Source organism: Phasianus colchicus, chromosome 22, assembly GCF_987193195.1.
Source record: "Phasianus colchicus chromosome 22, bPhaCol1.hap1.1, whole genome shotgun sequence".
Classification (NCBI taxonomy): domain Eukaryota; kingdom Metazoa; phylum Chordata; class Aves; order Galliformes; family Phasianidae; genus Phasianus; species Phasianus colchicus.
Window position 1 is genome coordinate 496618 of NC_143457.1, and position 27813 is coordinate 524430.

Sequence of the window (27813 nt, forward strand, 5' to 3'; positions counted from 1 at the left end):
TCGCCACGGCGACGGCGCCTCAGCGCCTCAGCGCCGGTCCGTCGCTACGGCGCCGCGCCGTCCCCGCCGAGTGACGTCATCACGCCGCGACCCGAGGAGGCGGCCGTGCGGAAGCGGTGCGGGGCGCCTCGGGGCTCCGGGCGCCGCCTCGGCTCCTACAGGTGGGTGTTCGGGGGGCGCCGGGGCGGGGGCCGGGGTGAAGGCGGCGGGGGGGCCGCGTGCCGCTCTGCCTCGGCCCCGCGGGGTCTCCGTGGTGCTCGGGGCTTCCCTCGGCGGGGGCGGCTGCCCTGCGTCTCGCCGCCTCCCCCACCCCGTGTCTTTCGCTGCCCTCCCCCCCTCTCCCCCTGCCGCTGATCGCCCGCACCCCCCAGTCCCTCTGTGTGCCCCCCGGGGTTACACCCTTCCCCCGGTCTCCCTCCCTTCCAGTCCCCCCGTTCTGATCGCCATAGTCCTCTTCCACCCCTCCCCTCTGTGCCTCCCCCATTCTGATCCCTGGTGTCCCCCCACCCCCCCACCGCTCTCCCCATTCTGTCCCCTAGAGTCCCCCCCTTTCCCAGTCTCCTCTATCTGACCCCCGAACCCCCTCTCCTCCCCCCGAGTGCCCCCACTCCAATTCCCCCATTCTGATCCCCAGAGTCTCCTACCACCCCCCATTCCCCTCTATTTGACCCCCAGGGTCCCGTGTCCTCCCTTCTCCTCCCACCTCCTGGCCCCTTTTTTCTGACCCCTAGAGGTCCCTGTACCCCCCTGTGCGCTCCTCCCTGACCCCTGGAGTCAGTTCCCTCATTTTGACCTCTAATTCCCCTCAGCCAGACCCCATAGAAGCCTCGCACAACCCCTGGCTCTTCCCTCCCTCCACCCCGAGATGCTCTTCCTGCCTTGTAGAAACTCTGTTCACCCCTTTCCCCCACACAAGCCACTAAGTTTCCCCCCAGACTCTTTTTCCACCCCATAGACATCCCACTCTCCTCTTCTCCCCCCCAATACTTCCCTAAGGTGTCCCCCAGACTCCCCTTCCACCCCATAGAAGCCCCCCACAACCCTCCAGATTTCCTCTGCCACCCCTTCTCCATTCCTAGACCCCTTTTCCTCCCAGCAGAGACCCAACTCACCCCTTTTTTCCCCCACACAACCCCCCGTCCACTCCCAGACCCCCCTTTCTGCCCTACAGAAGCCCCCTTTCCACCCCTCAAGTTCCCCTCCACAATGTACCCCTCCATCCCCAGGCCCCCTTTTCACTCACAGAAGCCTCGTTCTGCTCTTTTCCCCCTCACAACCCCCTCTCTCCATCCTCAGAGCCCCTTTCCACGCCACAGAAGCCCTCCACAATCCCTCAGTTTCCCCTTCCAACCTTTCTCCACCTCCAGACCCTCTTTCCACCTCACAGAAGCCCCACTCACACCTTTCCGCCCATAGATTCCCCACAAGCCCCCCCCTATATAGCCCTGGAGGCATGCAGAAGAATCTGGAGATGTTGTAGAGGGGTTTGGGGCATCCAGTTGGTCCCCAGGTGGATCCAAGGTGTCCTTGGATTCATACAGAAGGATCTGGAGATGTCCCAGAGGGATCCTGGGGTGTCCAGGGGCTTGCGAGAATGGTCCTGGGAGTCTCTGGAAGGATCTGGAAGCTCCCAGGATGGGTCCAGGAGCTCCGAGGAGCCACTGGGATGATTTGGAGATGTCCCAGTAGAGTCTGGTAGGGTCCAGAGAGTTCTCATGTGGGTCTGAGTGGTCCTGGAGTCATCCCGTCATCAGAGACATCTCTGGGGATGTCCCAGAGAGGACTTGGAGGGTGCAGGGGGTTTTCAAATTGATCCAGGGGGTCCTTGGATTCATCCAGAAGGGTCTGCAGATGTCCCAGAATGATCCTGTGGAATGTGGGGGGGTCCTGAAGTGGGTTCAGAGGGTCCTATTGTCTTCTGGAAGGGTCTGGAGATGTCCCATGGGTGTCTTGGGGTCCCCAGGCGTTCCTGGAGTCCTCCAGAGGTCTCCAATGAGGATCTTGAGGACAACCTCACATAGTGAGACATTCTCGCTCTTCTTTGTCCCCGTGGGATCGCCCCCAATAATGTCTGTTTCCATTAAAATCAATACTATGTCACTTTTCTTGTATATTTTTTGCCACTTCCTTTCAGAAATGGATGGTTCCCACCAATCCCTGTGCAAAGCCCCACGGAAACAATCCCCCCAGGGCCACCGGGTGACACCGGACAACCACTTGTCCCCAAAGTTCTCACCGTCACTGTAACCATGGAACCTGGGGCTGTACCAACGTACCTTGAGAGCCCCATCCGCGTCCTACAGCTCCTGGACGCTGTCACCCTGGCTGTCCATGACTGTCCCATGCTGTCCCCCCTGCCATGGTGGCACAACTTCAGCACGGTGCCATCCTCATTGAAGAGGTGACGAGGAGGGGTACAGGGAGGGGGGCAGGGGACAGTCGGGGGACACGTGGGGTCTGGTGCAGGTGTGACATGGGGTCGGTGGTGTCACCATTGTTGGATGCCACCTTCACTGGATGCCATTGGGTGTCACTGAATGTCACTGTCTTCAGGTGACGCCGTGACACAGGGTGACCTCGATGTGGAACAGCCGTGACGCAGCGTCCCCATCCCTGGCTGTCACTGTTGTTACCGTCATCTGGTGTCACCATCACTTGTGTGCCACCATCTATCGGGTGACACCATTCCCTGTACTCTGACCATCACATGGGGGCAGGCACAGGCGGCACCACGTTGTCACCGTGCTGTCACTGAGCCTCTCACTGTTGTTTGTCACCCCTCCAGACCTGCCTACTGCAGGACCCGGTGACACCAGAGTCCTCTGGTGCTGTCACCATCGTCTGCCATGAGGACGGGGACATGCACGGTGGTGAACTCTGTGCCACCACCAGAGGGGACTGTGTGACACCAGTGTGTCACAGCCGTGATGCGGTGTCATCACCGTTGGGCGTCACTCCTGGCAGCTGGCGCCGGGTGTCACCGTCATGCAGAGGGCACAAAAAGAACCCTGGGGACATTGAGCCGAAGCTGGGGACACCGTGACCACCTGGAGGACTTCCCGGGGAAGTGGGAACACCACATGACAATGTCACACCACCAAAATTGGGGACATCCCTGTGTCACACCCCAAAGCTTGGGACACCTTCATGGCACCCTGGTGGTGTCATATCCTAGAGTTGTGAACACCCCCCAGAGTTTGGGACAGCCCTCTGGAGACGCCATCTATGCCCTCCCCCACAGAAAACAATGTTCCCATGGGCCGGGGTTGACACCCCTCACTTTTCTAATTAAGGTTTATTTTTGATAATGGGGGTTGGGGGATGTCCTCCCCATGAAAGTGACAAAGGGCAGAGGAGCGGCTGTGGGGCTCCATGTGTCACACTGGGGATGAACTCTGGGGACAGAGGTGACTGCAGCATCCTGGCCCCATCGCCCCTATGGCCCCATAACCACTACAGCCCCATCTCGTAGCCATCCCTCGTCCGTATCCCACAACGTTATCCCATCCCATATCCATCATATCCACCCCACAGCCATCTCAAACCCATCCCACATCCATACCCCCACATCCTATCCCCATCCCTAACCCTATATCCATAGCCATTCCGAATCCTTATCCCCACATGCATCCCATGTCCATTCCATCTACTTATCCCATGCCACTATCATCCCAATCCCATCCCGTGTCCATATTTCATCCCCAATCCATCCCACCTTCTTCAGTGTTGGTCCCATGTCCATCCCAAGCCCATCCCATATATATTCCATTTTCCTATTTCCCATTCCATATCCACCCCATATCCATATCCCCACACCCCAACCCTACATTTCACATCCCAATGCACATCCAACATCCCAACCCCAGCTCCCAAGCCCAGTTCCAAACCTCATATCCCAACCCCACATCCAAGCCCCACCTCCCACCTGTCAATCCCATTCCCATCTCGCACCCCCTATAGCAGTAGGGCGCACCCCGAGGCCCCACCCACGGCCCGCCCCCTGCCGCGCTCCTCCCACCAACAGCGCAGCGCAACGCCGCACCGCCCCCGGGCTCTCATTGGTCAGGTGCCGGACCGTCCCGCCCCCGGGCTCTCGTTGGTCAGCGGCAGCGCCGCTGGCTCCGATTGGCTGAGGCGCGGCGCGCGGGAACGGCCGTTGGCAGCCGGCTCAGAGCTCTTCTCCCCTCAGGCGGCAATGAAAAAAAATGAAAAAAAGAATAAAAAAAAGAAAAAAAGAGTGAACATGAAAAAAGAAAACCAAGATGAAAAAGAGAAAAAATAGAAGAAAACAGAAAAAAACGAAAAGAGAAAAAAAAAAAAGAACAAGTGCAATGAAATGAAAAAAGAAACGAAAGCATAAAAAAAGAAGAAAAAAGCTCAAAAAGGTCAGAAAAAAAAGAAATGAGAAAAGAAGAAAAAAGCCAAGTAAACAGTCAAGAATAACAGCTGAGAAAAGACTGGATGGCCAAAATGTAGAGAAAGCAAAGCAGAGCACAGCAAGGGAAAGCAAGGCGAGAGTAGCAGCAAAAGGCAGGAGAATGAAGAAGGAGGGAGTGAAGAGCAGGAAAGGTGAGTTTGCCATAAGGCAAGGGGGAAGGGGAGGGGAAAGGGAGAAAAGGGGGGGTACGGGAGGGGAAGGGAAGCAGGGGGGGAGAGGAGGTAGGGGAGGAAGGGAAAAATGGGAGAGAGGGGAAGGGGAGGGGAGGGGAGGGGGGGGGAGGGTTGAAGGGAAAATAGAGAAAGGAGATGCAAAGAAGAGACTCAAAAGTACAAAGCGGTGCACGTAAATGTAGAGAAAGCAAGTAGGGAAGCTAAGGGTAGCAGAGCAAAGGAAAGCAAAGGAAGGCAGTGAATGAGAGAAAGCAATCTTGCAGGAATGGAGGAGTGTGGGAAGAGCTGAGCCCCGGCCTGGCACAGGAGCTGCGTGGCAGGAGAAGAAGCTGAGCCCAAAGGTAAGAGGAGCTCCTTGGGGTTTTTTGTGGGCTTGAAGCAAAGCTGAGAAGCCGTGCCCGGGAGGAGGTGTGGGTAGCTCCAGGCCACCTTGCTGTCTCCCCAAGAGATGCGGGCTGTGGGCTAGGCAGCGGGCAGGAGTGCTGGCCAGAAGCAAGCATCTGTGTGGAGAAAGGCAAAGGGCGGAGGAGGTTGAAGGGGAGCTACCAGGCATGGGCTTGCTCAGCAAGGGGAGCAGAAGCCTGAAGGGCACGAGAAGGGAATAGAGAAGGGCATGCAGAAGGAGAGAAGCTGCGAGCAGAGTTGAGAGGCACTTGTCAGAGCAGCAAGCAGAGCAGGCAAGTGTTGAGATTGGGAGTGAGTAGCAGGAAAAGGCAAGAGCACCAAGAAAAAGGAGGCGAGGGGCAAGCAGCTCAGGTAGGGAAAAGGAAGGGCATGCAGCTCAGGTAGGGAAGGGAGGGGACAGCAGCTAAGCTGTGTGTTATGGGAAGTAATGTCAGTGATCTGAATGGCAGTAACCTGCTGTTCTGCATGGGGCTGTTGTGGAAGTTTACTGTTCAGACTTTCTTAGTGAGGTCTCCCTAGATTGTTTCTGTCCTATTTCTACACTTGCTTTGTTTTTTTCCAGTCCTCTATAATGAACAGCCCTGTGGCAATGATGCGGAATCTGCACCTGAAGGACTGAGAGGAAGAACATCAGAAGGCAGCAGCTGCAGTGTGTGGTGTTACAGGGCAGCGCTGCGAGTGCCGCCCAACTTGGCACTCCATGTCTTACCTGGTTGTACTCAATCAATAAACGATCACAATTACGGACTCACAAAGAATAAGGCTGTCTTTTTCACCTTAGAAGAAAAAGGGGGCGATGGCAAGGAATGAGAGGCAGGTGAGGTCAGCTGTACAAAATCCCAACACAGATGGATAAGCTGCTTCATGAACAAGTCCAGCTTTTTCTGCGGCGGTGACCAGCATCTGTGCTGTTGTTTATCTGCAGTCAGGAATGTCATATCGCCTCTTTTTTCAACCCGCATTTACTCTTTCACAAAAGAGTATCAACTTTTGATACTCGTTCTGCAAACTGGGGAAGAGTAGCTTACAGAATGCCAACTGCTGCAGTGGACAGGTTGGAAGACAGCTGCTCCACCTGCCCATCTGCCACGGCAGCTCCTTGCTGGATGTGCCTGTGGGAACTGCTTAGCTCCTGCCAGCAATCCCCTCACAACGGGGAGGAGAGCAGCACTTGCACAGTTGGTTTTACGAGCACTAAACAAGCACAACTAAAACGCTCAAGGGAGACTGTCTTCAAGCACAGTCACAGAATGTCTGTTATACTGAAGACTAAAGGATATCACTTCCAATTGGCATCAGGGAGAAGACACAGAATAGCAGAATCACAGAATTGCCAGGGTTGGAAGGGACCTCAAGGATCATGAATCTCCAACCCCCCTGCTACATGCAGGGCCACCAACCTCCACATTTCACACTAGACCAGGCTGCCCAGGTTCCCATCCAATCTGGCCTTGAACACCTCCAGGGATGGATGGGGCATCCACAGTCTCTCTGGGCAGCTGTTCCAGCACCTGACCACTCTCTCTGTAAAGAACTTCCCCCTGACATCCACCCTAAATCTTCCCTCACTCAACTTCAAACCATTTCCCCTCGTCCTGCAGTTTTCTACCCTTTCCAAGAGTTGACTTCCCTCCTGCTTGTAGGCTCCCTTTAGGTACTGAAATGCTGCAATGAGGTCACCCCGCAGCCTTCTTTTCTCCAGGCTGAACAAGCCCAGCTCCCTCAGCCTGTCCTCATAAGGGAGGTGCTCCAGTCCCCTGATCATCTTTGTGGCCCTCCTCTGGACCCTCTCCAACAGCTCCCTGTCTTTCTTGTACTGAGGGCTCCAGATCTGGACACAGTACTGCAGATGGGGCCTCACAAGAGCGGAGTAGAGGGGTACAATCACCTCCCTGTCCCTGCTGGCCACCCCTCTTCTGATGGAGCCCAGGATCCCATTTGCTTTCCCACCTGCAAGGGCACGCTGCTGGCTCATGCTAAGCTTTTCATCTATCAGAATCCCCAGGTCCTTCTCCACGGGGCTGCTCTCAAGGACCGCTCCTTCCAGTCTGTATGGATGCCTGGGATTCCTCCGGCCCAAGTGCAAAACCTTGCACTGTGCTGTGTAGGACCTGATCAGGTTCACCCCGGTCCGCCTTTCCAACCTGTCGAGGTCCCTCCGAATGGCATCCCTTCCTTCAGCCGTGTCAACCGCACCGCTCAGCTTGGTGTCGTCAGCAAACTTGCTGAGGGTGCACCCGATTCCACCATCCATGTCATTGATAAAGACGCTAAAGAGCACCGGTCCCAAGACAGACCCCTGGGGGACGCCGCTCGTTACTGGCCTCACCTGGACATAGAGCCATTAATAACCACTCTTTGTCTGCGGCCTTACTACCAATTCCTTATCCATCCAGTGGTCCACCCATCAAATCCACATCCCTCCGGTTTGGAGATAAGGATGTGGTGGGGGACCGTGTCAAAGGCCGTGCTCAAGTCCGGGGAAATGACATCGGTCACCCTCCCCTTGTCCACCGATGCCGTCACTCCATCACAGAAGGCCACCAGATTGGTTAAGCATGACTTCCCCTGCTGAAGCCGTGCTGGCTGTCTCGGATCACACGCTCACTCCTCATGTGATCAAGCATGTCATCCAGGAGGATCTGTCCCATCATCTTCCCAGGCACAGAGGTGAGACTCACCGGCCTGTAGTTCCCGTGTCCTCCTTGCTCCCTTTCTTGCCAACGGCAGTGACATGACCCTTCCTCCAGGCATCCGGGACCTCACCTGACAGCCACGACTTCTCAAATATGATGGAGAGCGGCTTGGCAGCCAGCTTCTTCAGAGCCCTGAGATGCACGCCATCCTGCCCATAGACTTGTACACGTTCAGTCTCACATCTCACCATCTATCTGCTCCATAGACTTGCACACGTTCAATCTCATCAGGCAGTCTCTCTGCTCTGCCCTCACAGCAGGGGGTATTTACCACCCCGGTCCCCACCTGGAGGTTTATGGATGCAGGGCTCAGGGACGTGACAAACTCTGGAATCCTGGCTGCCAGTGAAGACCGAGGCACAGAACTCATTCTGTACCTCAGCCTTCTCTCCATCTGTTGCAGGCAGTTCTCCTTTTACATTTACAAAGGAGGCACACTTGCTTTGACCTGTCTCTTCTGGCCAATGCACGTGTAGAAAGTCTTCCTGTTGTTTTTCACGTCCCTCTCCAAGTTCAGTTCTGCGCCTTGTGTTTCCTGATCCCACGTCTGCAGGTCCAGACATCCCTGTATTCTTCCCAGGTGACACGGCCTGTTAGCCCTGTATTGATTGTTCCAGGTGACACGGCCTGTTTGTTAGCCCTGTATTGCTCCAGGTGACACGGCCTGTTTGTTAGCCCTGTATTGCTCCAGGTGACACGGCCTGTTAGCAGAGCTCGTTGCTCCTTGCTTTGCCCCCAGCTGCCCAGCAGGTCTGCGCCGAGCCGATGGGCTTCCTGCGTCCTCTGCTTTCTATTCAGAGGGACGGAGAGCTCTTGTGCTCTCAGAAGGGAAGGCAGCCTTGAAGAGCAGCCAGCTTTGCTCACCATCTTTGTTTTTACAGACAGATCCCGAGAGATCTGGGCCATCAGCCCGTGAAAGCTTAAAGCTCGCCGTCCCAAAGCTCAGGTCCTGCCCCACTCCTTGCCTTGCCCACATCCCTCGGATCACCAACCCCACAAGCCGTGCTCACTGCAGCCAGGCTGCCCCAACCTGAACGCCTTTCACTCATCATCTCCTCCGCACTGCTGAGCAGCAGATCCAGCCACGCTTCACCTCTGGTCGGTCTGCCCAACGCCCGGAGCACAAAGTGACCATGGCTGCATTCCAGGAGCCTCCTGGAGCTCCTGGAGCTGGCCGTCTGTCCTTCCAGCAGATCTCCGATGGCTGCAGTCCTATTTTTGTAAAGATAACTGGTATTTCTGGGAGGAAATGTCCTATTTTTGGGAGAAAATGTCATACTGAGGATTGTAATGTCATATTGTTTGGAGAAAACATGAGGTATTTCTAAGAAAACTGTGACTCCCTGGAGAAAGTATCACATTATGGGGAAGGGGGGGTATTGTAATGTTGTATTTTTTGGAGGAAACGTGAAGTATTTCTAAGGAAACTGATATTTCTGGGAGGAAATATCATAATTTTGGAAGAAAATTTCATATATCTCTGATAAAGCTGGCATTCTGGGAGAAAATATCATGGATTTTGGAGAATGCTTGTATTTCCGGGAGAAAATATCGCATTTTTGGAACAAATTGTCATATTTAGGATTGAAAAGTGATCTTTCCGGAAGAAAACATCGTGTATTTGGGAGAACACTGATATTTGTGGGTTATAACGTCGTTTTTCGGCACTAGTGACATGAGAGAAGAGGCTGAAGCCCAGCTCTCTACAAGCTCCCTTCAGGTAGTTCTAGAGAGCAGTAAGGTCTTCCTGAGCCTCCTCTTCTCCAACTGAACAACCCCAGCTCCTTCAGCCGCTCCTCGTGAGCTCTGTGCTCCAGACCCCTCGCCAGCCTTGGCGCCCTTCTTTGAACCCGCTCCAGGGCCTCGATGTCTTTCTGGCAGTGAGGGGCCCAAAAGTGGACACAGCACTCGAGGTGCAGCCTCACCAGAGCTGAGGACAGGGGGACAATCACTGCCCTGTTCCTGCTGGCCACACCGTTCCCGATGCAGGCCAGGATGCCATTGGCCTTCTTGGCCACCCGGGCACACTGCTGGCTCATTTCAGCCCAGCATCCATCAACACCCCCAGGTCCACTTCCTCTACGCATCTTCCAGCCGCTCCGCCCCCAGCCTGTAGCGTCGCCTGGGGTTGTTGCAGCCAAAGCGCAGGACCTGGCCTTTGGCCTTGTTGGAACTCATCCCATTGGCTTCAGCCCAGCTCTCCAGCCTGTCCAGATCCCTCTGTGGGGCCTCGCTACCCCCAGGCAGATCCACACTTCCAGCCAGCCTGGTGTCATCCGCAAACTTCCCGAGGGTGCACTCAGTGCCCTCAGCTCATCAAGAAAGATCTTGAGGAGGACAGGCCCCAGCACCGACCCCTGGGGAACAGCACTGTGACCCACAGATACCACTTTTCTCACAGATACGTGACATTTTCATCCGGGAACACTATTTTAGTCCCCTACACATGATCTCTTCCACCAAAAAACAAGGACATTTTCTCCCAGATAGACCACTTTTCTCCAACTATGTGACCGATTATCTGGGAAATACCCATTTTTTCCTAAAAATATGGCGTTTACTCCCAGAAATACCAGCTTTCTCACATACATGTGATCTTTTCCCCCCAAAACAAGACATTTTCTCCCAGAAATACCACTACGCTTAGAAATACCTCACGTTTCATCCCAAGAATACTACTTGACGCTCCTCAGGATCACACTTACTCCCAGAAAAATGGCAGTTTCTTCCAGATAGACCAGTTTTTCTCCCAAATACACGACATTTTCTCCAAGATAGACCACTTTTCTCCCAAAGACGGGACATATTCCCCCAGAAATACCAGCTTCGTCTTAAAAATACGGCCTTTTTTCCCAAAATACCAGCTTTCTCACAAACACCTGTCATTTTCCAACCAAGGATGCTACTATCTCCCAGAAACAGCAGTTTTCTGAGAAATACCTGACATTTTCTCTCAAAAGTACTACTTGACACTCCTCAAGAGGACATTTTCTCCCATATTTACCATATTTTCTCCCCAAAGGACCAGTCGTCACACCAAAAATGTCACAGTTGCTCTCGAATAGAAGACATTCTCTCCCACCATTTCCGAGTTCTCTCCCTCAAGTATGTCATTTTCTCCCAGAAATACCACATTTCAGTGGTAAATTTCACCTTCTCTTCCAAAAAGAGGATATTTTCTCCCAGAAATACCCCTTCTCTTAGAACTACCACACGTTTTCTCCCAAAAATACTGGATGACAAAACCAAATGGGACACTTGCAACCAAGAAGAGGACTGGCACAACTGCAGAGCGGTGCCATCCTCATTGAAGAGGTGACGAGGAGTGTACAGGGAGGGGGGCTGGGGACAGTCGGGGGACATGTGGGGTCTGCTGTGGGTGTGACATGGGGTCAGTGGTGTCACCATTGTTGGTGCTTCCCTTCACTGGATGCCACTGGGAGTCGTTGAGTGTCACTGTCTTCGGGTGACACCGTGACACAGGGTGACCTCGATGTGGAACAGCCGTGACGCAGTGTCCCCATCCCTGGCTGTCACTGTTGTTACCGTCATCTGGTGTCACCATCACTTGTGTGCCACCATCTATCGGGTGACACCATTCCCTGTACTCTGACCACCGCATGGGGCCAGGCACAGGCAGCTCTGTGTTGTCACCATGCTGTCACTGAGCCTCTCACTGTTCTTTGTCACCCCTCCAGGCCCGCCTAGAGCTGGACCTGGTGACACTGGAGTCCTCTGGCGCTGTCACCATCGTCTGACATGAGGATGGGGACACGCACGGTGGTGAACTCTGTGCCACCACCAGAGGGGACTGTGTGACACCAGCGTGGCACAGCCGTGACGCGGTGTCATCGTCATCGGGTGTCGCGTTCGGCAGCCAGCATCGGGTGTCACCGTCATGCAGAGGGGACAAAAGGACCCCCTGGGGACGTTGAGCTGAAGCTGGGGACACTGTAACCAGCTGGAGGACTTCCTGGAGAAGTGGGGACACAGCATCGTGCTGTCACACCACCAAAGTTGGGGACACCTTCATGGCACCCTGGTGGTGTCACGTACTGGAGATGGGGACACCCCCACAGTGTCACCCCCACGGACCACTTTGTTCCCATGGGTCGGGGGTTGACACCCCTCACTTTTGCAATTAAGGTTTATTTTTCGATAATGGGGGTTAGGGGATGTCCCCCCCCATGTCCCCATGTAAACTAAGCATGCACGCTGCAGTTTTCAGCCTAGGCTTTTAAGAGCAAAGCCAGAAAATTCCACACCGCTCAGTACAAAGCTGTGCGATGATGAGAGTGACTCAAGCTCTGCCCAAAGGATGAAAAGTAGCATCAAAACGGCTGAAGAGAGGGGGGACAATGAGGCAAGGTAGCACTGCAGAGAAGTCAGGAGAACACCTCTGCCTTCTGGGATCAGGAGCCTCTCTTCCCCCAACAGAGACGCCTGCAGGGTGAGGGGCACACGCTCACTTCTGCTCAGTGCTGCCCTGAGAAACTCAGACAGCTCGAGACAGCTGTTCTCTAACTCAGCGCGCCTGTGCTCAGGCCGTGCTACTCGCAGTTCTGTGCACGTGCTTTGCAGGCAGTGCGTTTATGGGCAGGGCCAAGGACTGGTGCATCCATTGCTTCTATAACCTGCAGCATCCCCTGATGGAGATGTGGGAGTTCTGACCCAGCGCCGCGAGTGGAATAACGAGGAGGTGGTGCAGCAGCTCACTGAGTGCCACTGGACAAATCAGGCCGTGCGCTCTTTGTGAATACAAAGCTCCAATTGTTTATTGATGGACTGCAACCAGAGTGCCAAGTTGGGCTGCTGCCACGAAGCCGCTGCCTTCTGATGCTCCTCCACTCAGTCCTTCAGCTGCAGCTTCTCCATCATCTCCACAAGGCTGTTCATTGTGGAGGACTGGAAAGAAAGAAAGCGAGCGTCAAAGTAGGACACCGCTTCCCCCAGCATTCTACAATCCCCTTCACGTCTGACAGACAGAGAACAACAAGAGCCGTGTCTGTGCTCACCGAGGACTCACCTCTGCACGTGCAGCGGCAGCTCTCAGAGCAGCCTTCTTCATTTCTGCTCTCCTCTCTTTTTGTCGTTGTCGTCTTGCTATAGAGAAAGAGGAGAGAAATTCAGTTTGTCAACAGCAAAACCGCGGAAACATGGGTACATGAAAACAGGCTAGGAAGCCTCTCAAGGAAGGGTATTTCCAGTGGGACAAGCAGAAGGCCGTCATGGATTTCATGGGAAAAGAGAGGGTTACACTTTCTGGCACTTCCTTGCCATTGGACTCGGCAGCCTTCTACTCTTTTCCCCTCTCCGCAGAGAGAAGGAGAAAGCAAAGCAAATCCTAAGCAAACTCCATGCACCTGATAAGGGAAGCACCTCACCAGGGCAGCTGCAGCACCTTCCTACCTCTTCGCTTTGAGGTCCGGAACCGCTCAGTCGGCGCTGGGGCAGGCCCAGGGTGTGTTGCTGGAGCTGGCACACCGCCTCTGCTCTGATGTGGGCTCTGAGCCTTCTCCCCATCGCGCTCCACCTTCACTTGTTTCTTGGCAGGCCACAGCTCTGCTTTTTGCTCCTCTTCCTCCACTCCCTTGCGCTTTCTTGCAGCCATGGTCTTGGAGAGGGAGTGGTTGTCAACTGCAGGGGAAGGTCTTTCCCCTCTGCTGGGACCTGCTGTTCCAGGAAGCCCTCCTGGAGCCTGGAGAGGAGCTTTCGCGTACATCTTGCCGTTTGGCTCAGCACCTCTCCCTGTTCAAATCAAGCAAGGGGAAGCAGCAAGATTAAAAGAGAGTCACACACTGCCTTCGGTCTGCAAAATGGGCCACAATGCTAGGAACTCTCGAGTGTTCACAGCAATGGACCTTGGGATCTTGGCTGAACTGTGGGCCATTTCCAATTGGGACAGGAAAGGCAACTGTAATCCCCAGGGATTAAGATCTCAAGCAACACGCAACGACAGCAGTCCCAGGAAAGGACAGACAGAAAGCCTAACTAGAAAGACAGTGCACCAAACCCAGATGCTGCTGTGTGTCTGTACCTCTCTTGGGGGCTGTGCCACGCTCCATGCTCCTCCCCTGGCTTCCTGCAAGGCTGCGCTTCACTGCAAGCCTGCTTGCATCAGCTTCTGTCAGAAAGGAAACAAGAAAGACATGAAGAGCATCTCTTTGGAGGAGCATTTTAGCACAGCCAACCACAAACTCCTCAAGCGTAGTTTCTTCAATTGGCCTTTCTGCTGCTACAACGCTGTGCCATTTCTGCAGTCAGCACAGATCTGCAGTGCCCCTTCTTTTCTCCTCCATCCCACACAGCCCTTCATGCAGCCCTATTTAGAGGCAGGTACCCACACCACAGCTCACAAGAGCTTCTTACCTGGGGAGGCTTTCCGTTTCCCCCCAAGCCCAGCACCATTCCATGGACGCGCAGGCTCCGTCCCTACAACAACAGATTGTGTGTTGATTTCACAGACACCAGGAGCAGCACTGTCCTGTTAGCCCACGTCCACCACAAAAACCAAAAGACACTCTTCTACAGCCAGAACAGAAACTGATCTTTAAACTGCAGTGCGCTTGCACAAAGCACTACTGCTCTCATTCCCGCTCAGGTGGCAGCAGAGGAACCCCAGTCTGCCTGACAGCTCTGCATGCTGCAGAGCAAAGCTGCGTCAGCACACAAAACGCTATCAGCTGCAAAAGTCGAGGCACGGATTTTTTGTCCCTACAGGGAATGCACTCAGCTCTGAGCACCACCACTTACACACACACTTCTGTCTCACTGCTGCCATCTGTTGCTGTTGGCCTCTCTAATGCTTCCACCATGGTTACCGGACATCCCTGCAGTGCTGCACCGCTCAGAAGTAATACTTAAAATGCATTCTTCCATACTTCATGACAGAGGACTGCAGAGACTCACTTTTGCGTGGTGCTAAGGATGGTCCGTCCCCATCGCGTCCCTCTGTGCGCTGCAAGGCGCTGTTGGTTCTCTGGCAGCCTGCTGGGTGCTGCTCCCTAGCACAGGGAACCGCGCCGCGCTGCTTCTGAGGAGAGAAATAAAGGAAGGGCCATGGAAACGGGCACCCAACGTTTGCAAAGAGATGCAGCGTTCCAGATGGTGCCAGAGATGGGTATCAGAGTGCTGAGACGTTAGTTATCACTAACGGAAACATTTGGGAGCGCATTCACAACATCTGCACGCGCTGCAATTTCTGGGCATATCCAGCTTTCTCATCGTTCAGGTGGAGAAGACGGGCGCTCTCAGACATCACTTCGGGGGGTTAAACCAACACACCTGCAAACACCAGCATTATTCCGAGGGAAACAGTGACTTCAGGTGCCACAGTTCAACCCATGCAAAATTACCGTACACAGCCTTAGCTCTTCACCACTATTTCTTCCCCACCCTTTACTACTGCAGGCAGCTAGAACAAACTTCTCAGCAGAAACCCAGGGCAGCTGGCAAACCATAACCAGGCGCAGCTGGCAGGAGGGCAGTGCCCGCTCTCTGCTCCCACCCTGCCCCAGCAGGTTAAGGAGCCTGGCAATGCTGTCCTGTTGCTGCAAGTGCACAACCCAGCCGCTTACTGAGCTAACAAAGGACCAGCAGGGCTCCCCCTGCTCCACCCCTTCCGCTCCAAAACCAGAGAAAGGAGAAACCCAAGCGAAAGAAACCCAGCCATACCTTTCCACGTGCAAAGCAGCGATGGGAACTGCGTCCGTCTCCCTGCTGAGACATGCTGGGGAACGTCTCAGGGGAAGCTCAAGTTCCCGGGGTCCTCTCCACAGGGACTGCCCGCACTGTTGGAAAGAGCTGGCTTCACTCTCTCTTCAAGTGCCTCGATCCCCAAAATCTCCTTTTGGAAAGGAAAAAGGAACCCTAAGGAAAGAACCTGCAAGTGAAAAACAGTGAGGAAGAAGCATTTTCCCAGCATTCTTCTGCTGTGCAGTTTAGACTCTCGGGCAGGGCAATGTCTCGAAACCAGCTGGTTACAAGGACTGTCCCCAAAATACACCCAGCTCCTGTACAGCTGCCATGATTTCTGACAGCAAGCGTTCTCCATCTCCTCAATAGTTACGCGCCTTGAAGCACATGGCTGGTGTTGCTGTCCTGAAGAAAACTCCCTCTGTCTCACCGCCAGCCGGGACGAGGGCTGATGCAGCGTGCCCACCCCAGCCCAGCTTTCCTGCTGAGACACCTCCCGGCAACCACCCAGCACCAAACCCAGCTCACCTGCTCGGCCTGCTCAGCCTGAGCTGTGCCCAGCTCACGCACACGCCGCAGCGGTGCTTCCGACGGGCTCTCGCAGGGTGATCTCTCAAGGAAAGCTCACAACTCAGTCTCTGCGTGCAGCATGCTCACCAGAGCACCAGCTCTGCTCACCGGCTGTGCCACAAACGCTCCCACCTCGGCGATGACTGTGACCTCAGCGAGTGCCCGCATCACTTCTGTGCTTCCATCATAAGCAAAGGGCGTGCTCACCTCCCAGATCCAAATTTTAGGAAACCAACACCACGGTCTCCCAACGGGTTTATTTAAGTAAAAGAACAGAGAAATTAAGATGACCCTCGTGCAGCCAGTTCTTGCTCAGGTGCTGCACGATCGGACCAAGGAGATGTTACCCCCAGGCTGCCTCCAGCTTGGAGGATTTGAGCTCCCAAGCAACCAGCAAGCATTTGGACGTGCCCTCCCCCTGCTTTTTACAAGGACAGACGAGTCCTTCTTGGGATGCCAGCTATTCTGCAAAGGCGGAATAGCTCTGTTCTTGGGCCGCAGCTCCATGGCCACGCGCTTCTCAAATACTGGGGCTGCATTACCTCCTGGGCATCCACACGTGCTCTGACTCTCCCGCAGGGTTTCTGGCTTCCTGCTGGGGAGCTTCTCATCTTCTGCAATATCATTCCTGCCTCCTCTGGTACCATCCTGGGAGATGCTGCGGAGCTCATGAGCCGGAACTACCTTCCTCCCATCAGCAGCTGCTCTTGCTTTAAAGAAGTGCCAGCACCTACGAATCAGCTTGGAGAAAGTAATTCTGGGGACCCAGAGACACTGCAAGTCTCAGTGCAGCTCCCACAAGAACGCTGCTGTTAAATCCATAGAATCATAGAATGGATCAGGTTGTAAAAGACCTGAAAGATCATCGAGTCCAACCGCAACCTGACCATACTCCCCTAACTCTAACAACCCACCACTCAATCATGTCCCTGAGCACCACATCCAGAGCTCTTTAAACATGTTCAGGGACAGCCAGGACACATCCCCAATTAGCCAGGACTGCTGAAGGATGATGGAGAGCGGCTTGGCAGCCACGTCTGCCAACTCCCTCAGCACCCCAAGGTTCAATCCATCCGGCCCCATGGCTTTCAAAGCAGGTTTTGTTTCTTTAATTATTGTCTCCCATTCTATCTTTTCTTTTAGAAAGGAATCTAAAAGATGAAAAGTAAGAAAGTACTAAACAAAATGAATCAAAAGAAATGAAAAAAGGAAAGAAAGGGGAAGAGGTGAAAAGAGACGGAAAGAAAAGGGGAGAGGGAAAGAAAAGGGGAGAGGGAAAGAAAAGGGGAGAGGGAAAGAAAAGGGGAGAGGGAAAGAAAAGGGGAGAGGGAAAGAAAAGGGGAGAGGGAAAGAAAAGGGGAGAGGGAAAGAAAAGGGGAGAGGGAAAGAAAAGGGGAGAGGGAAAGAAAAGGGGAGAGGGAAAGAAAAGGGGAGAGGGAAAGAAAAGGGGAGAGGGAAAGAAAAGGGGAGAGGGAAAGAAAAGGGGAGAGGGAAAGAAAAGGGGAGAGGGAAAGAAAAGGGGAGAGGGAAAGAAAAGATGGAAAACAGAAAACAAAATGAAAAAAGGAAAAAAAGGAAAGGAAGGGAAGAAAAGAAGAAAAAGGAAAGGAGAAAAAACCATCCTTCCATCACCATTGCTACCACAAGCACTAAACCATATCCTGTAACTCCTAATCCAGATGCCTCTTGAACACTGCCAGGGACGGCGACTCCACCACCTCCCTGGGCAGCCATTCCAGTGCCTGGCTGCTCTCTGAGAGAACAAGTTCTTCCTTATGTCCAACCTAAACCTCCTCTGGTACAACTTATGGCCATTTGCTCGGGTCCTGTTTGTTGCCTGGGAGAAGAGGCCAAACCCCTCCTCATCACAGCCTCCATTCAGGAAGTTGTAGACACGTTCCAGGGCCTCAATGTCTTTTTTTGTAGTGAGCGGCCCAAAACTGAACACAGTGCTCAATGCGTGGCCTCACCAGGGCTGAGTACAGGGGGATGATTCCCTCCCTGCTCCTGCTGGCCACGCTATTTCTAATGCAAGATGCTGTTGGCCCTCTTGGCCACCTGGGCACACCTCTGTCCCTGGAAAGGTGATGGAACAGCTTGTGCTGGATGCCATCTCCAGACAACTGGAAGAAAAGGAGGTTATCAGGAGTAATCAGCAAGGGGGAGGGCATGCTTGACCAAACTGGTAGCCTTCTACAATGTTGTCACTGGCTGGGTGGATGTAGTGCATGTAGTCTACCTTGCTTTCAGCAAGGCGTTTGATACCGTCTCCCACAACATCCTTATGACAAAGCTGAGGAAGTGTGGACAGATGAGTGGACAGTGAGGTGGGTTGAGAACTGGCTGACTGGCAGAGTGCAGAGGGTCGTCGTTGGCGGTGCAGAGTCCGGTTGGAGACCTGTAACCAGCGGTGTTCCTCAGGGGTCGGTGCTGGGTCCGGTCTTGTTCAACATCTTCATCAATGTCCTCGATGAGGGAATAGTGCTCACCCTCAGCAAGGGTGATCTGTGAGGCCCCGTGTACTGAAAGGCAGCCACACGGTCTCCCATGAGCCTTCTGTTCTCCGGGCTCAACAAGCCCAAACCTCTCAGTCTCTCTCCAAAGGAGACATTCCCGATGCTTTGAAGCCTTTGAAGTCACGTTCCTGATGTCCAAGTTACGTGCCCATCATGTGTTAATGCTGCTGTGCCAATCGGTGGGCTCAACAGCTGCAACAAAGACACCAACGTCTTTGGGATAGGCTTATTTTACTGCCTATGACAAAATAAAACCAAAGTCATATTGGCAGCGTCTATAGCCAAAAGAGAAGCTTAGCAGTAAAGGGAATAAGCAAGGCAGTGGGCCTACTCATTGCCACGTGAGCACAGTGGTGAAGAAAGATCCACGACCAATAGCCCCAGCACTTTACCATCAGCCAGATCCGCAGTCACTGGGGAGCCCCGTTTGCAGGGAGGATCTGAAGAACCCCTCCCAGCCATGGGGAAGTTGCTCAGCAATGCATCCATCCCACGAGTGAGGCGTCCAGAGCCGCTGCAAGCAGCTCCAGCCTTTCTAGCACAGAGTAAACCAATGTACGGAGCAGTCCGGGGGAACAGCCGCTGCCCTCTTTCTCCTCTTGGTTTTCGCCCCGAAGCCTGCCCAGGGCTCAAGGGGAACAAAAGGCGTCGTGCTGTCAATCTTGCTGTAGCACGGGCCTCTTTGGCAAGACTGTCTGCCCAGCCCCCCCGCGTCGGGCTTCGTCGGGTAACGAACTCAGCAGCAAAGCGCCGTGACTTCCTCTGCCTGCCCTGGAGCCGCAGCCCGAGAGCTTTCCGGCCCCCGGCCTCCCTCTCCCTGGTCAGCGCCAGCGCCGCCAGCTTTCTTCTCGGACAGACGTGAATACAGAAAACGGCAGTCGAGTCCTCCGCCTGCGGGGCAGCGGCTCAGCACGGCGCTGCTGACCGTTCGAGCCGAGCCGAGCCGAGCCGGAACCGAAGGCGGCCGCCCGACTCTGCCGGGCTCGAACGCGTCTCGATCGGCGGGGTCGGTCCCTCTCTTTCGGGGCTGCCCGGCTCGGCCAGGAGCCGCTCCCGGACACCGGGCGTCCCGCCGCTCGCAGTCAGCCGCCGGTTCTCAGCCGGCGGCGCCCCGCCGCGACGCCGACTCCGGAGGACGGCTCCGTTCTGACGCGGGACGGACGAGGCCCCGAGGCGCGGGGCGGGCGGCGGCGGGGACGCGGGGCGGCGGAGCGCCGCTTTCCCGGCACGGAATCCCGCGGCCGCCATTGGCGGAGAGCCCGCGCTCGGCCCCGCCTCTCCCGCTCTCCTATTGGTCGGCCCGCGGAACGGGGCGGGCGCTCCCGGCGGGGTCGTTTGCGCCCGCGGTCGCGCCGTCATTGCGTCATCACCGCGCGCGTCCCGCGTGGCCCCGGCCCGGCTGCCCGCGGCGCTGCCCCGCGCCGCGCGCCCGCTCCGCTTCCGGGGACCCGGGGCCCGCGCCCCCGGATCCTTTTCCTCCGCGCGGCCTTCCAGCCGCTCTGCCCCCGGCCTGCAGAGATGCCTCGGGTCGTCGTGACCGAAGTGCGGGACCGGCGCGTGGCGGTGTTGAACGTCGTTCCGTTGGCATCAGCCGTCGGTCAGCCCGTCCAGAGCCCTGTGCGGGGCCTTCGTTTCCTCAGGCGGATAACGGGAGGATGCCGGAGCCGAGGGGCGGTGGGAGGGAGGCGGGGACGGGAGCATCCTGCCGTGCCGCCAGCAGCCCGGGGGCCGCGTGCTGTGGGTGCCGGCACGAAGCTCCGCCGTCCGTCAGCACGGGAGCTGCGGTTCTGGTGCAGCAGCAGGAGCTCAGCGCAGCCCTGCAGAGAGCGGTCCGGCAGCACGGGAAGAAGATGACGGCCTGGAGCGCGAGTGCCTCAGCAGTGTCTGCAGCCTGCGAGGAGCCGAGCGGGGCTGGGGAGAGGAAGGTGTGGGAGTCCCGGGGAGGGACGCGCGATGGCAGCGTTATTGGCAGGATCAGCTGCTTCCTCCACCGCTCCCGACGCCGAGCACTGGTTTCCTTTGAGAAGCAGCCCACTGTCACATCTGTGGGGTTCCGCAGGACACACAGGCATGGGGTAAGATTAGGTTGGATATCAGGACAAACTTCTGTGCGGAACTTCTACAGCCGTGGGTGGGATCCCCCTGAGCTCCCCTTCTCCAGGCTGAGCAGCCCCCTCTCTCTCAGCCTCTTGTCATGGCAGAGGTGTTCCAGTCCCTTCACCATCTTGGTAGCCCTGCGTTGGACTCTTTCCAGCATGTCCAGCTGTCTCCTGTACTGGGAGCCCAGAGCTGGACGCTGTTCTCCAGCTGCAGCCTCCCCAGTGCCGAGCAGAGCAAAAGGAATGGTGCAGAATACTGGTCCTTACCTGCTACAAGAGAAGTCAGGACTAGGGCTATGATGGGAGCGCATTGCTTTATGATTGACGTGGAGAACTGCTAGGAAGAAGGCCTGGTGGGCCTGAACACAGATGCCGGGTGGTCCAGCTTTTGTTTCACTGGAAACCAGGTACTCCGTGGGCAGCAATATGGAGATATGTTCTCCATGCAGTTGTGCCCCCGTGGCTTCTTTCTGATATGCTTGGGAAGTCCCACTAGAACAGGCTGCCGTGTGAGACAGAAGTGAGAGAGAAGCATCAGTTGTGTGGGTGGAGTTTTACTATCTCTGTGTTCACATCTTTCATGTTTGTCTTCTTTTTTTTTTCCAGTTCAACTCTGCGTGCGTCGGTCTGCCTTTGCTAAATCCTTTTCTTGTGGCCTTAGGCAACAATCGAGGGGGTCTCAAGTTTCAGCGCTGAGCAAGAAGCGCAGGCTCTCAGGAAGGCCATGAAGGGCTTTGCTAAGTTGATCTCCCTCCATGGTCAACTTTTATTTTTTCCCCAGCACTGCGAATGGCTGCTCTGGTGGTTTGATAGAGGGAAGCATAGCTGCTTGCACTGCTCTGCTGCACAACTGCCCTAAAAATTGTTGGAAAGTGGAAACAGAACTGCCCTTCGTGTCCCGAAATGCAGCTGCTCTAGTGGCGTGGGTCCTGGCAGCTTTGTGTGCATCGATGTAGTCCTGGAGCTGTTGAGAGCTGGCTGTGTGAGGGACTGGAGGTGGCACAAGACCAGAGGGCACTTCTGATCCTTGTGCAAGCATCCTGACTAGCTTCCATTTGTTTCTTGCAGGCACGGATGAAGATGCCATCACTGACGTCTTGACCAAACTAAATGTTTCCCAGCGTCAGCAAGTTCTGATCACCTCTAAGAGCACTACTGGCAGGGTGGGTGGTCTGCAGAGATGCACGAACGTGGTTGTGTCACTTGGGCGCAAAGTGAAAAACGACCCAATCTCTACAAGAGAAAGGTCGGCAGAGACTTCACCTGACCAAGGTTGTTTTGTTCTTGTTCAGTTCAGAGCAGTTGTTGATGCAAGGAGGGTTGGAGCCTGAAGAGGAGTGCTGAACAGCTCAGTTCCTCTGTCCTCAAAGGCCGTCCCTTCTGCCAACTCCTTTCTCCTCTTTGCCTTCTAGGATTTGATTGATGACTTGAAGTCGGAGCTGAGTGGGAATTTTGAGAGGGTGATCATTGGGGTGATGACTCCCACCACCATGTATGACGTGCACGAACTAAGGAGGGCTGTGAAGGTTTGGAAATCTTCCTTTTGTATTGCTTAAGTTCTGGCCAAGGACTTACTGCTTTGTTATGCATGTCTTCTCTCTCTTAAAGAAACCTGGTTGCACGTCACAAGCAGGTGCTGGTATCTTAAGTCTTGCCTTGGTGATTCCCTAGGGAGCAGGAGCAGATGAAGGTTGCCCAATGGAAATTCTGGCTTTTCGCACCAATGGAGAGATTTGTGGCATTAATGAGAACTACAAGCTTCGTAAGGAGTGCAAAAGGCTCTCTTGTCAGTTTCTTCCTGTCTGCGCTTCTTAATTGGAGGCTGTAGCAGTAATGATGATGGCTGGAGTGCTGCAGTGCTGCTGGGAGCCCTGGGCACAGTTCTGTACTTAGCTAGGTTACAGCTGGCAAATGTTGTGGGCAGCACCCAGGTGGTGGCCCTGCTCCTAACGGGTGCTGTGTGTGTGTTCTTGCTGGAATATGGCTGCTCCCTTGAGGATGGCATCGTATCTGACACATCTCCCATGTTTCGAAGGGTCCTCGTGTCCCTCGCAATGGTGAGCCAAGCTGAGGGGAGAAGGGGGTGAATGTTCAGAGCTGTGGGCACAGCTCTGCACTCAGTGGTGAGGAGCTCCAGGCTGGCTTTTTCTCACCCTGTGTGTCCCATGACCTCAAACCCAGCCTCTCCGGGGAGGGAACTCTGACTCTGGGTGTGCATGAGTGCTGTGGGCTCTTCTTTAAATGTCCCAGTAAAGTGGGTTGCTGCTCGTTTCAGAAGGAAGCCCAAAGTACATCTGAGCTGCATTTCATTTGTAAGCTAGTGTTCCCTTTGAAGGACTCCATTATCCATCCCCAGCAGCTTTTCATGAGTGGGGAATTCTCAGGAGTTGCTTCCAGTAGATGCTCTGGTGAACTGAGTCTTCTATCCTTGTGTCTTTGCAGGGAAACAGAGATGAAGGAATGTATGTGGATGATGCCCATGCTCAGCAAGATGCTCAGGTGCGTAGTAATGTGCTTCCCAATCTATTCTTGTGCAGGTGATGCGTGGTGAAGAGAAGCCAGCCTGTGAAATGGAAATAATGTTTTTAGCCTTGTTTGCAAGTCTCTAATGAGAGGTCTCTCGACAGGCTGGCTACTTGGCAGGGGCAATGAGATTTTGGCTGTGGGTTGCCGTGCCTGGTAGGTGCTTGTTGGAAAATATCCGTGATCTAGACAAGTACGTGCCAGCAGTGCTCTAGCTGCAAGGGATTTAAGATCTCCTGTACGCCCAGTCTTCTCCATGAGCCTTACTTTGTCACCCCTAATGTCTTGAAGTGCCTGTACGAAGCGGGGGAGAAGAAGTGGGGAACAGATGAGGTGCAGTTCCGTGTACAGAGGATGGACATAAACAGGTATCACCTAGTGAGAGGTAGGACCCCTGCACAGTGTCCTGGGTTTTTCTTTCCTTCCTTGTTTGTGTGTGATGCTTTTGTAGGAGCTCTGTAGCTGTCCAGTAGATGTGAACTCTTCTGAGGCAGCAGGTGTCCTAGAGAGAGCCCCATTGCATCCATTCCATTCTGGCTGTTTTATTCCCTCCTGAGACTGAAAGGGACTTGAGAAACCTAAGTCCAACTGGCTGCAGCTCCAGCATGGAAAGCAGAGATCATGAAGTGTGACTGCCATTGGGGCAGGGGGGAGAGGAGCTAAGAAACTTGATTGGCAGCACAAAGCAGCAGGTCTTGAAAATGGTACTAGCTGTGGTCGGCCAATTTGCAAGACTGTTAGCAGTGAAAATGAATTATTTCTGTGGGGCGATCCTGATTTAGCTGAGAGTGCTGCAGGGATGAAAGAATGTTCATGCAGTATACGAGGAGCTTGTTGCAAAGCGGTCCTTTGAATCTCTGTGACTTTCTGCCATAGTTTTTGATGGTACAGAGGCATTGCTAACAAGGACATAACAGCATTAAATCTGAGATGGTAGGCAGTTATTCAATAGATTGTTTAGTTCTTGTTCAGCCTGTGCTTTTTGTTGTTGTCTGTCTGCTATTCAGCTCAGAATACAGAACTATTGTATTTCTCATAAATGCTTAGCACTCAAATATGGAAGTGCTTCACAGGCATTAATTTTTGTACCTAACAAGTTTTACTATGAAGCCATGAGTGTCTTCATCATTATTTAGCACAATAATTGCATCAGTACAACAACCAACCTTATAAAAAATATTACATGCATTATTTTTTTTTAGCTCATCAAGGAAAGGGTTCTGTGAATCTTTACCTACACCTAGATCTACTGTGCAGTATACAAGATGGATACTCATCTGAAATATCTAGTGCTGTATCTATATGCAAAGTGTCAACCTAAATTTTTGGCTTTACAAAATTTTGATGACTATATTTTGCAGTAGATACATTTACAGCCTAGTTGTTTCTTCATTTCTTTTTATTTCCAGTACTTGAATGTATTATAGGATTCTATATGGGTTTATTTGTGTGGCAAAGATCACCTTTCTTTGTTTACTGCTCCAAGGTACTCGTTTTATTGAAAATTACTCATGAAGACTTATGATGTTTCTCTGAAAATGCTGAAAATAACTAAATGGCAATCTTCAACATTTACCATTAGAAAACAAATGGTTTGTGCATGAGATGAAAAGACAATAAAATCTGTTATGTTAACAGATAGATATCATTTACTTTTAAGCAGAGTACTATGAAATCTTTTACCAAGAGGTACAAAATTACAAAAGAAGCACTGAATTTACTTCAGTCATTTTTAAATTTTACTTGAGAGTCTGTCACGGAGTTATCTAGATCAACGTGTGCCCTCGACAGGGGGCAGCAAGCCCATAGGCCCCCTGGCCCAAAAACAGGACGGAAAAGGGGGAAGGGAAGGGAGATGGGAGCTGGGCCCAGAAACCAGAACAGCAGCAACAATCTAAGGAGGAAAACTTAATTTTACTAAACATGATATCGGAATGCAAGATAACACAATATAATATAATATAATTGAAATTGAGGCTAATAAATCAAATAAGAGAGAGTGTCCGAAACTAAAAGGCCTACTTTGAACTGAAGGCACACGGTTGGGGAGCAGACCCACACACTGCTAGGCAGTGAGCAAGAGAGCCAGAGAGCAAGATCCCATGACTCCCTCCCATGGCTTATCTTCCTCTCTGAACATGAAGTCCCCTGGGATGTGTAGTTCTTCCTTTCTTCTGAGAACCAGGCATCCAGAAAGATGTCAGTCCACGGAACTGGAGTATTAACTCTTTAATTACCCGTGCTTTACATGATGTTTGGTGTGGAATACCGATAACAAAATTATAAAACCATGACAGAGTACTGTGTTTTGTACTTTTTTGACTTCCAAAGTCAAAAAAGAGCTGATTTTGCTGTGGGAGGTAACTATGGTTAGGAGAGAAACTGTGTGCTCATTTTCCAGAAGGTAGTACATAAAAAATAAAGAAAGATCTTTGTATTCCTGGAAATTTGAGAAATTGGAGGGTCTGCTGTAGGAAATAGGATATATCAGTGTTTCTGTTTACAAGACAGTGACTGCTGTTTGTAATCTGTTAGAGGATGGGTATCTTGTCACAGAACAACCCTTTTGGACATCTTTATAAATGTTTTAGTAACTGAGCAATGGATCAGTGATGCAAAATACTTTCTTATCTAGCAGCAGCTCTTATCTGAATTTACTGTATCTATTGTGGAGAAAGCACGAGGTTCCAGTGCTACAGTGTTTGTGTTGTGAGCACTACAAAACTTTTTAAAACCACTGTTCATTTGCTCAGTATCAAAGAAAACATTTTAACCAAACTTAAGTGCTAACTAGTCACTCGGAGGTCTTCACTACCTAAAATTTTCCTTCATAACAGAATCTTTACAGTGTATGAGATAGAAATAATAAAATAATTTTCTTATTCTTTCCCTTAGGCATTTCCTGGAAACACAAACTCTGATAGTGTGGTCCGACATGATTTGCAACACCCAGTCATTGCTCGCTATGTACGTATAGTTCCTTTAGATTGGAATGGAGAAGGCCAAATTGGGTTAAGAATTGAGGTCTACGGCTGCTCCTACTGTAAGTTTTTCCATTATATTCCTTTAAAAAAAAAAAAAAAATCTAAATAGAAACTGTCTTTGAATTTCAGATTAAATCTGAATCTCAAGTGCTTTTTGCTAAAATGCATGAAGATATTCCAGGATTACTAATTGTAATAACTGGAGCTTAATTTAATATTTACTGTATCCTTTATTCTGAGTTTCTAGTTAGCTCTTCTATAGGAAATACAGCATTAGAATTAGTAAGAGTGCTTTGAAATCACTACTTTTGATCTTCAAAATTGTTTTTGCAGAAGACTTGAATAGACCAGTTGAGGAAAAGATAGCATTCAGATACATTTCATGCTGGGTCTTGAGAGGGAAACAAGACATAATTCATTGCCTGATGACAAAGATAAAAATAAAACAAGTAAAAATTCAATTGAAGAAGCTCATCTTGTCTAAATATGACATGTTTTTCAGAGATTTTTCCTTTAATATTTGAGTATAACTTTAGAATCTCTTCTAAAAAAAAAAAACGAGATGAGCAATGGTGCAAGTGGTTAAGAGCACAACAGATCAAGTTTTAAGAAAAGCAAGTGTAGTTTCTAAATACCATTCCTTGAATTTGATCCTGTGGGTGCTTACGTGAAGTCCACATGCCTGCAAACTGTAAATGTCTGATGTCCTATTTCTATGCAAATTTAGTACAGTATTCTTGTAGGTGTTTTAGGGGAAATAAATACTTGAGATTTATCTTAAAAAAAAAAAAAAAAAAAAAGTTAGAACAAGTTAAGAAGCACCTATCTTGAAGACTCTTCCATTGACGTCAAGTGATTTAAGGCCTATTGAAACACTTTGTCATGGTAACTAGCAATTATGTTAATTAACTAGCAAAAATATCTTGTGATTTCTGTTGTTTTGACTTGGCTATGTGCTTTCATTAAACACTATTGAGAATCACATTCTGGTATTATTTTTCCTATTTCCATGCAAAGAATTAAAGCCTCATTTTAAAATTTAGATTAAACTTAGATAATTTTTTAACAGCTGAAATAACTTAGCTGAAAAATCAAATCAAACTTGCTGCGGTGTTGGTAGGGCTGTGCTGGGGGAATTCATGGGTGTTGGATACGTTTGTAAGAAAACACATTGTATTTGTTATCTGAGGAACTGTAGGTTATCCTGCAACAAGTTGGTTCTTGTTCAAAAAGGTAGCGATCATCTGAAGTATTAGGTAGCACTGTGTACAAGGCTCTTAATGAACCAAATTTGCCATCACTCTATTAAAATATTTTATATGCTGTTTTAAGTGTAGCCAACACTATAACATGGTTGATTTCACATCATGATTACATTTTTTTACATTTAAGTATATCTACTTTGAATACAAATACAAGTATATGGAGACAGAAACCAACTTTTTTTTTTTTAATCCAACACTTTTTTAAACAACAACAAAAAAAAGAAAATATTTTTAAGTTGTAGGTTTTTTTTTTTGTTTTTTTTTTTAGCCAAAAATATTTACAAGCAAAAGGTTTTAGGTTTTTGTTTTGTTTCCTTTTTTTTTTTTTTTTTAATTAAATTGATATCTAATGCACTGTAAGCACGTTACAAGATGAATTTGGAGTCTGAAACTAAATGTGAGGAAAAGCATAGTTGGCTAACAAAATGAAAAGTTGTCTGCTTGAAAGA

At 51.7% G+C, this 27813-nt stretch overlaps 3 protein-coding genes and 1 long non-coding RNA gene across 18 annotated transcripts in view; 2 read left to right on the forward strand and 2 right to left on the reverse strand.

Moving 5' to 3' along the window:
* The window catches only part of LOC149915229 (uncharacterized), a 241332-nt gene that overhangs the window by 25953 nt on the left and 187566 nt on the right, over positions 1 to 27813 (reverse strand). The window lies entirely within an intron of this gene.
* The window catches only part of LOC149915233 (uncharacterized), a 175532-nt gene continuing 152199 nt past the window's right edge, over positions 4481 to 27813 (forward strand). Inside the window, exons 1-2 of the transcript XR_016459325.1 lie at positions 4481 to 4569; positions 4875 to 5396. The gene's annotated coding sequence lies outside the window, so the exon portion shown is untranslated. The remainder of the gene's footprint in view (positions 4570 to 4874; positions 5397 to 27813) is intronic.
* LOC149915234 (zinc finger CCCH domain-containing protein 11A-like) lies at positions 12682 to 15989 on the reverse strand. Its single transcript, XM_090123042.1, has 8 exons — positions 15936 to 15989; positions 15387 to 15594; positions 14622 to 14745; positions 14082 to 14144; positions 13750 to 13836; positions 13122 to 13460; positions 12739 to 12815; positions 12682 to 12687 (listed from the first exon to the last, which is right to left on the reverse strand). Exons 2-8 carry the CDS (start codon positions 15438 to 15440, stop codon positions 12682 to 12684), a joined length of 750 nt encoding a protein of 249 aa, XP_089979168.1. The 5' UTR covers positions 15441 to 15594; positions 15936 to 15989.
* On the forward strand, positions 19887 to 27553 carry LOC149915235 (annexin A4-like). Of its 13 annotated transcripts, none has more exons than XR_016459396.1 (5): positions 20581 to 21838; positions 22005 to 22118; positions 22264 to 22649; positions 23035 to 23091; positions 26011 to 27553. XR_016459396.1 is itself a non-coding variant. In XM_090123035.1 (5 exons), the coding sequence occupies exons 1-4, from the start codon at positions 21773 to 21775 to the stop codon at positions 23046 to 23048; spliced, it is 285 nt and encodes a 94-aa protein (XP_089979161.1). In that variant the 5' UTR covers positions 20581 to 21772; the 3' UTR covers positions 23049 to 23091; positions 26011 to 27553. The 13 variants fall into 13 exon arrangements, 8 of the variants coding, with proteins under 8 accessions (XP_089979161.1, XP_089979158.1, XP_089979157.1 ...); XR_016459395.1 differs by lacking the exon at positions 26011 to 27553 and adding an exon at positions 23407 to 24203; XM_090123035.1 differs by having other exon boundaries at positions 22264 to 22354.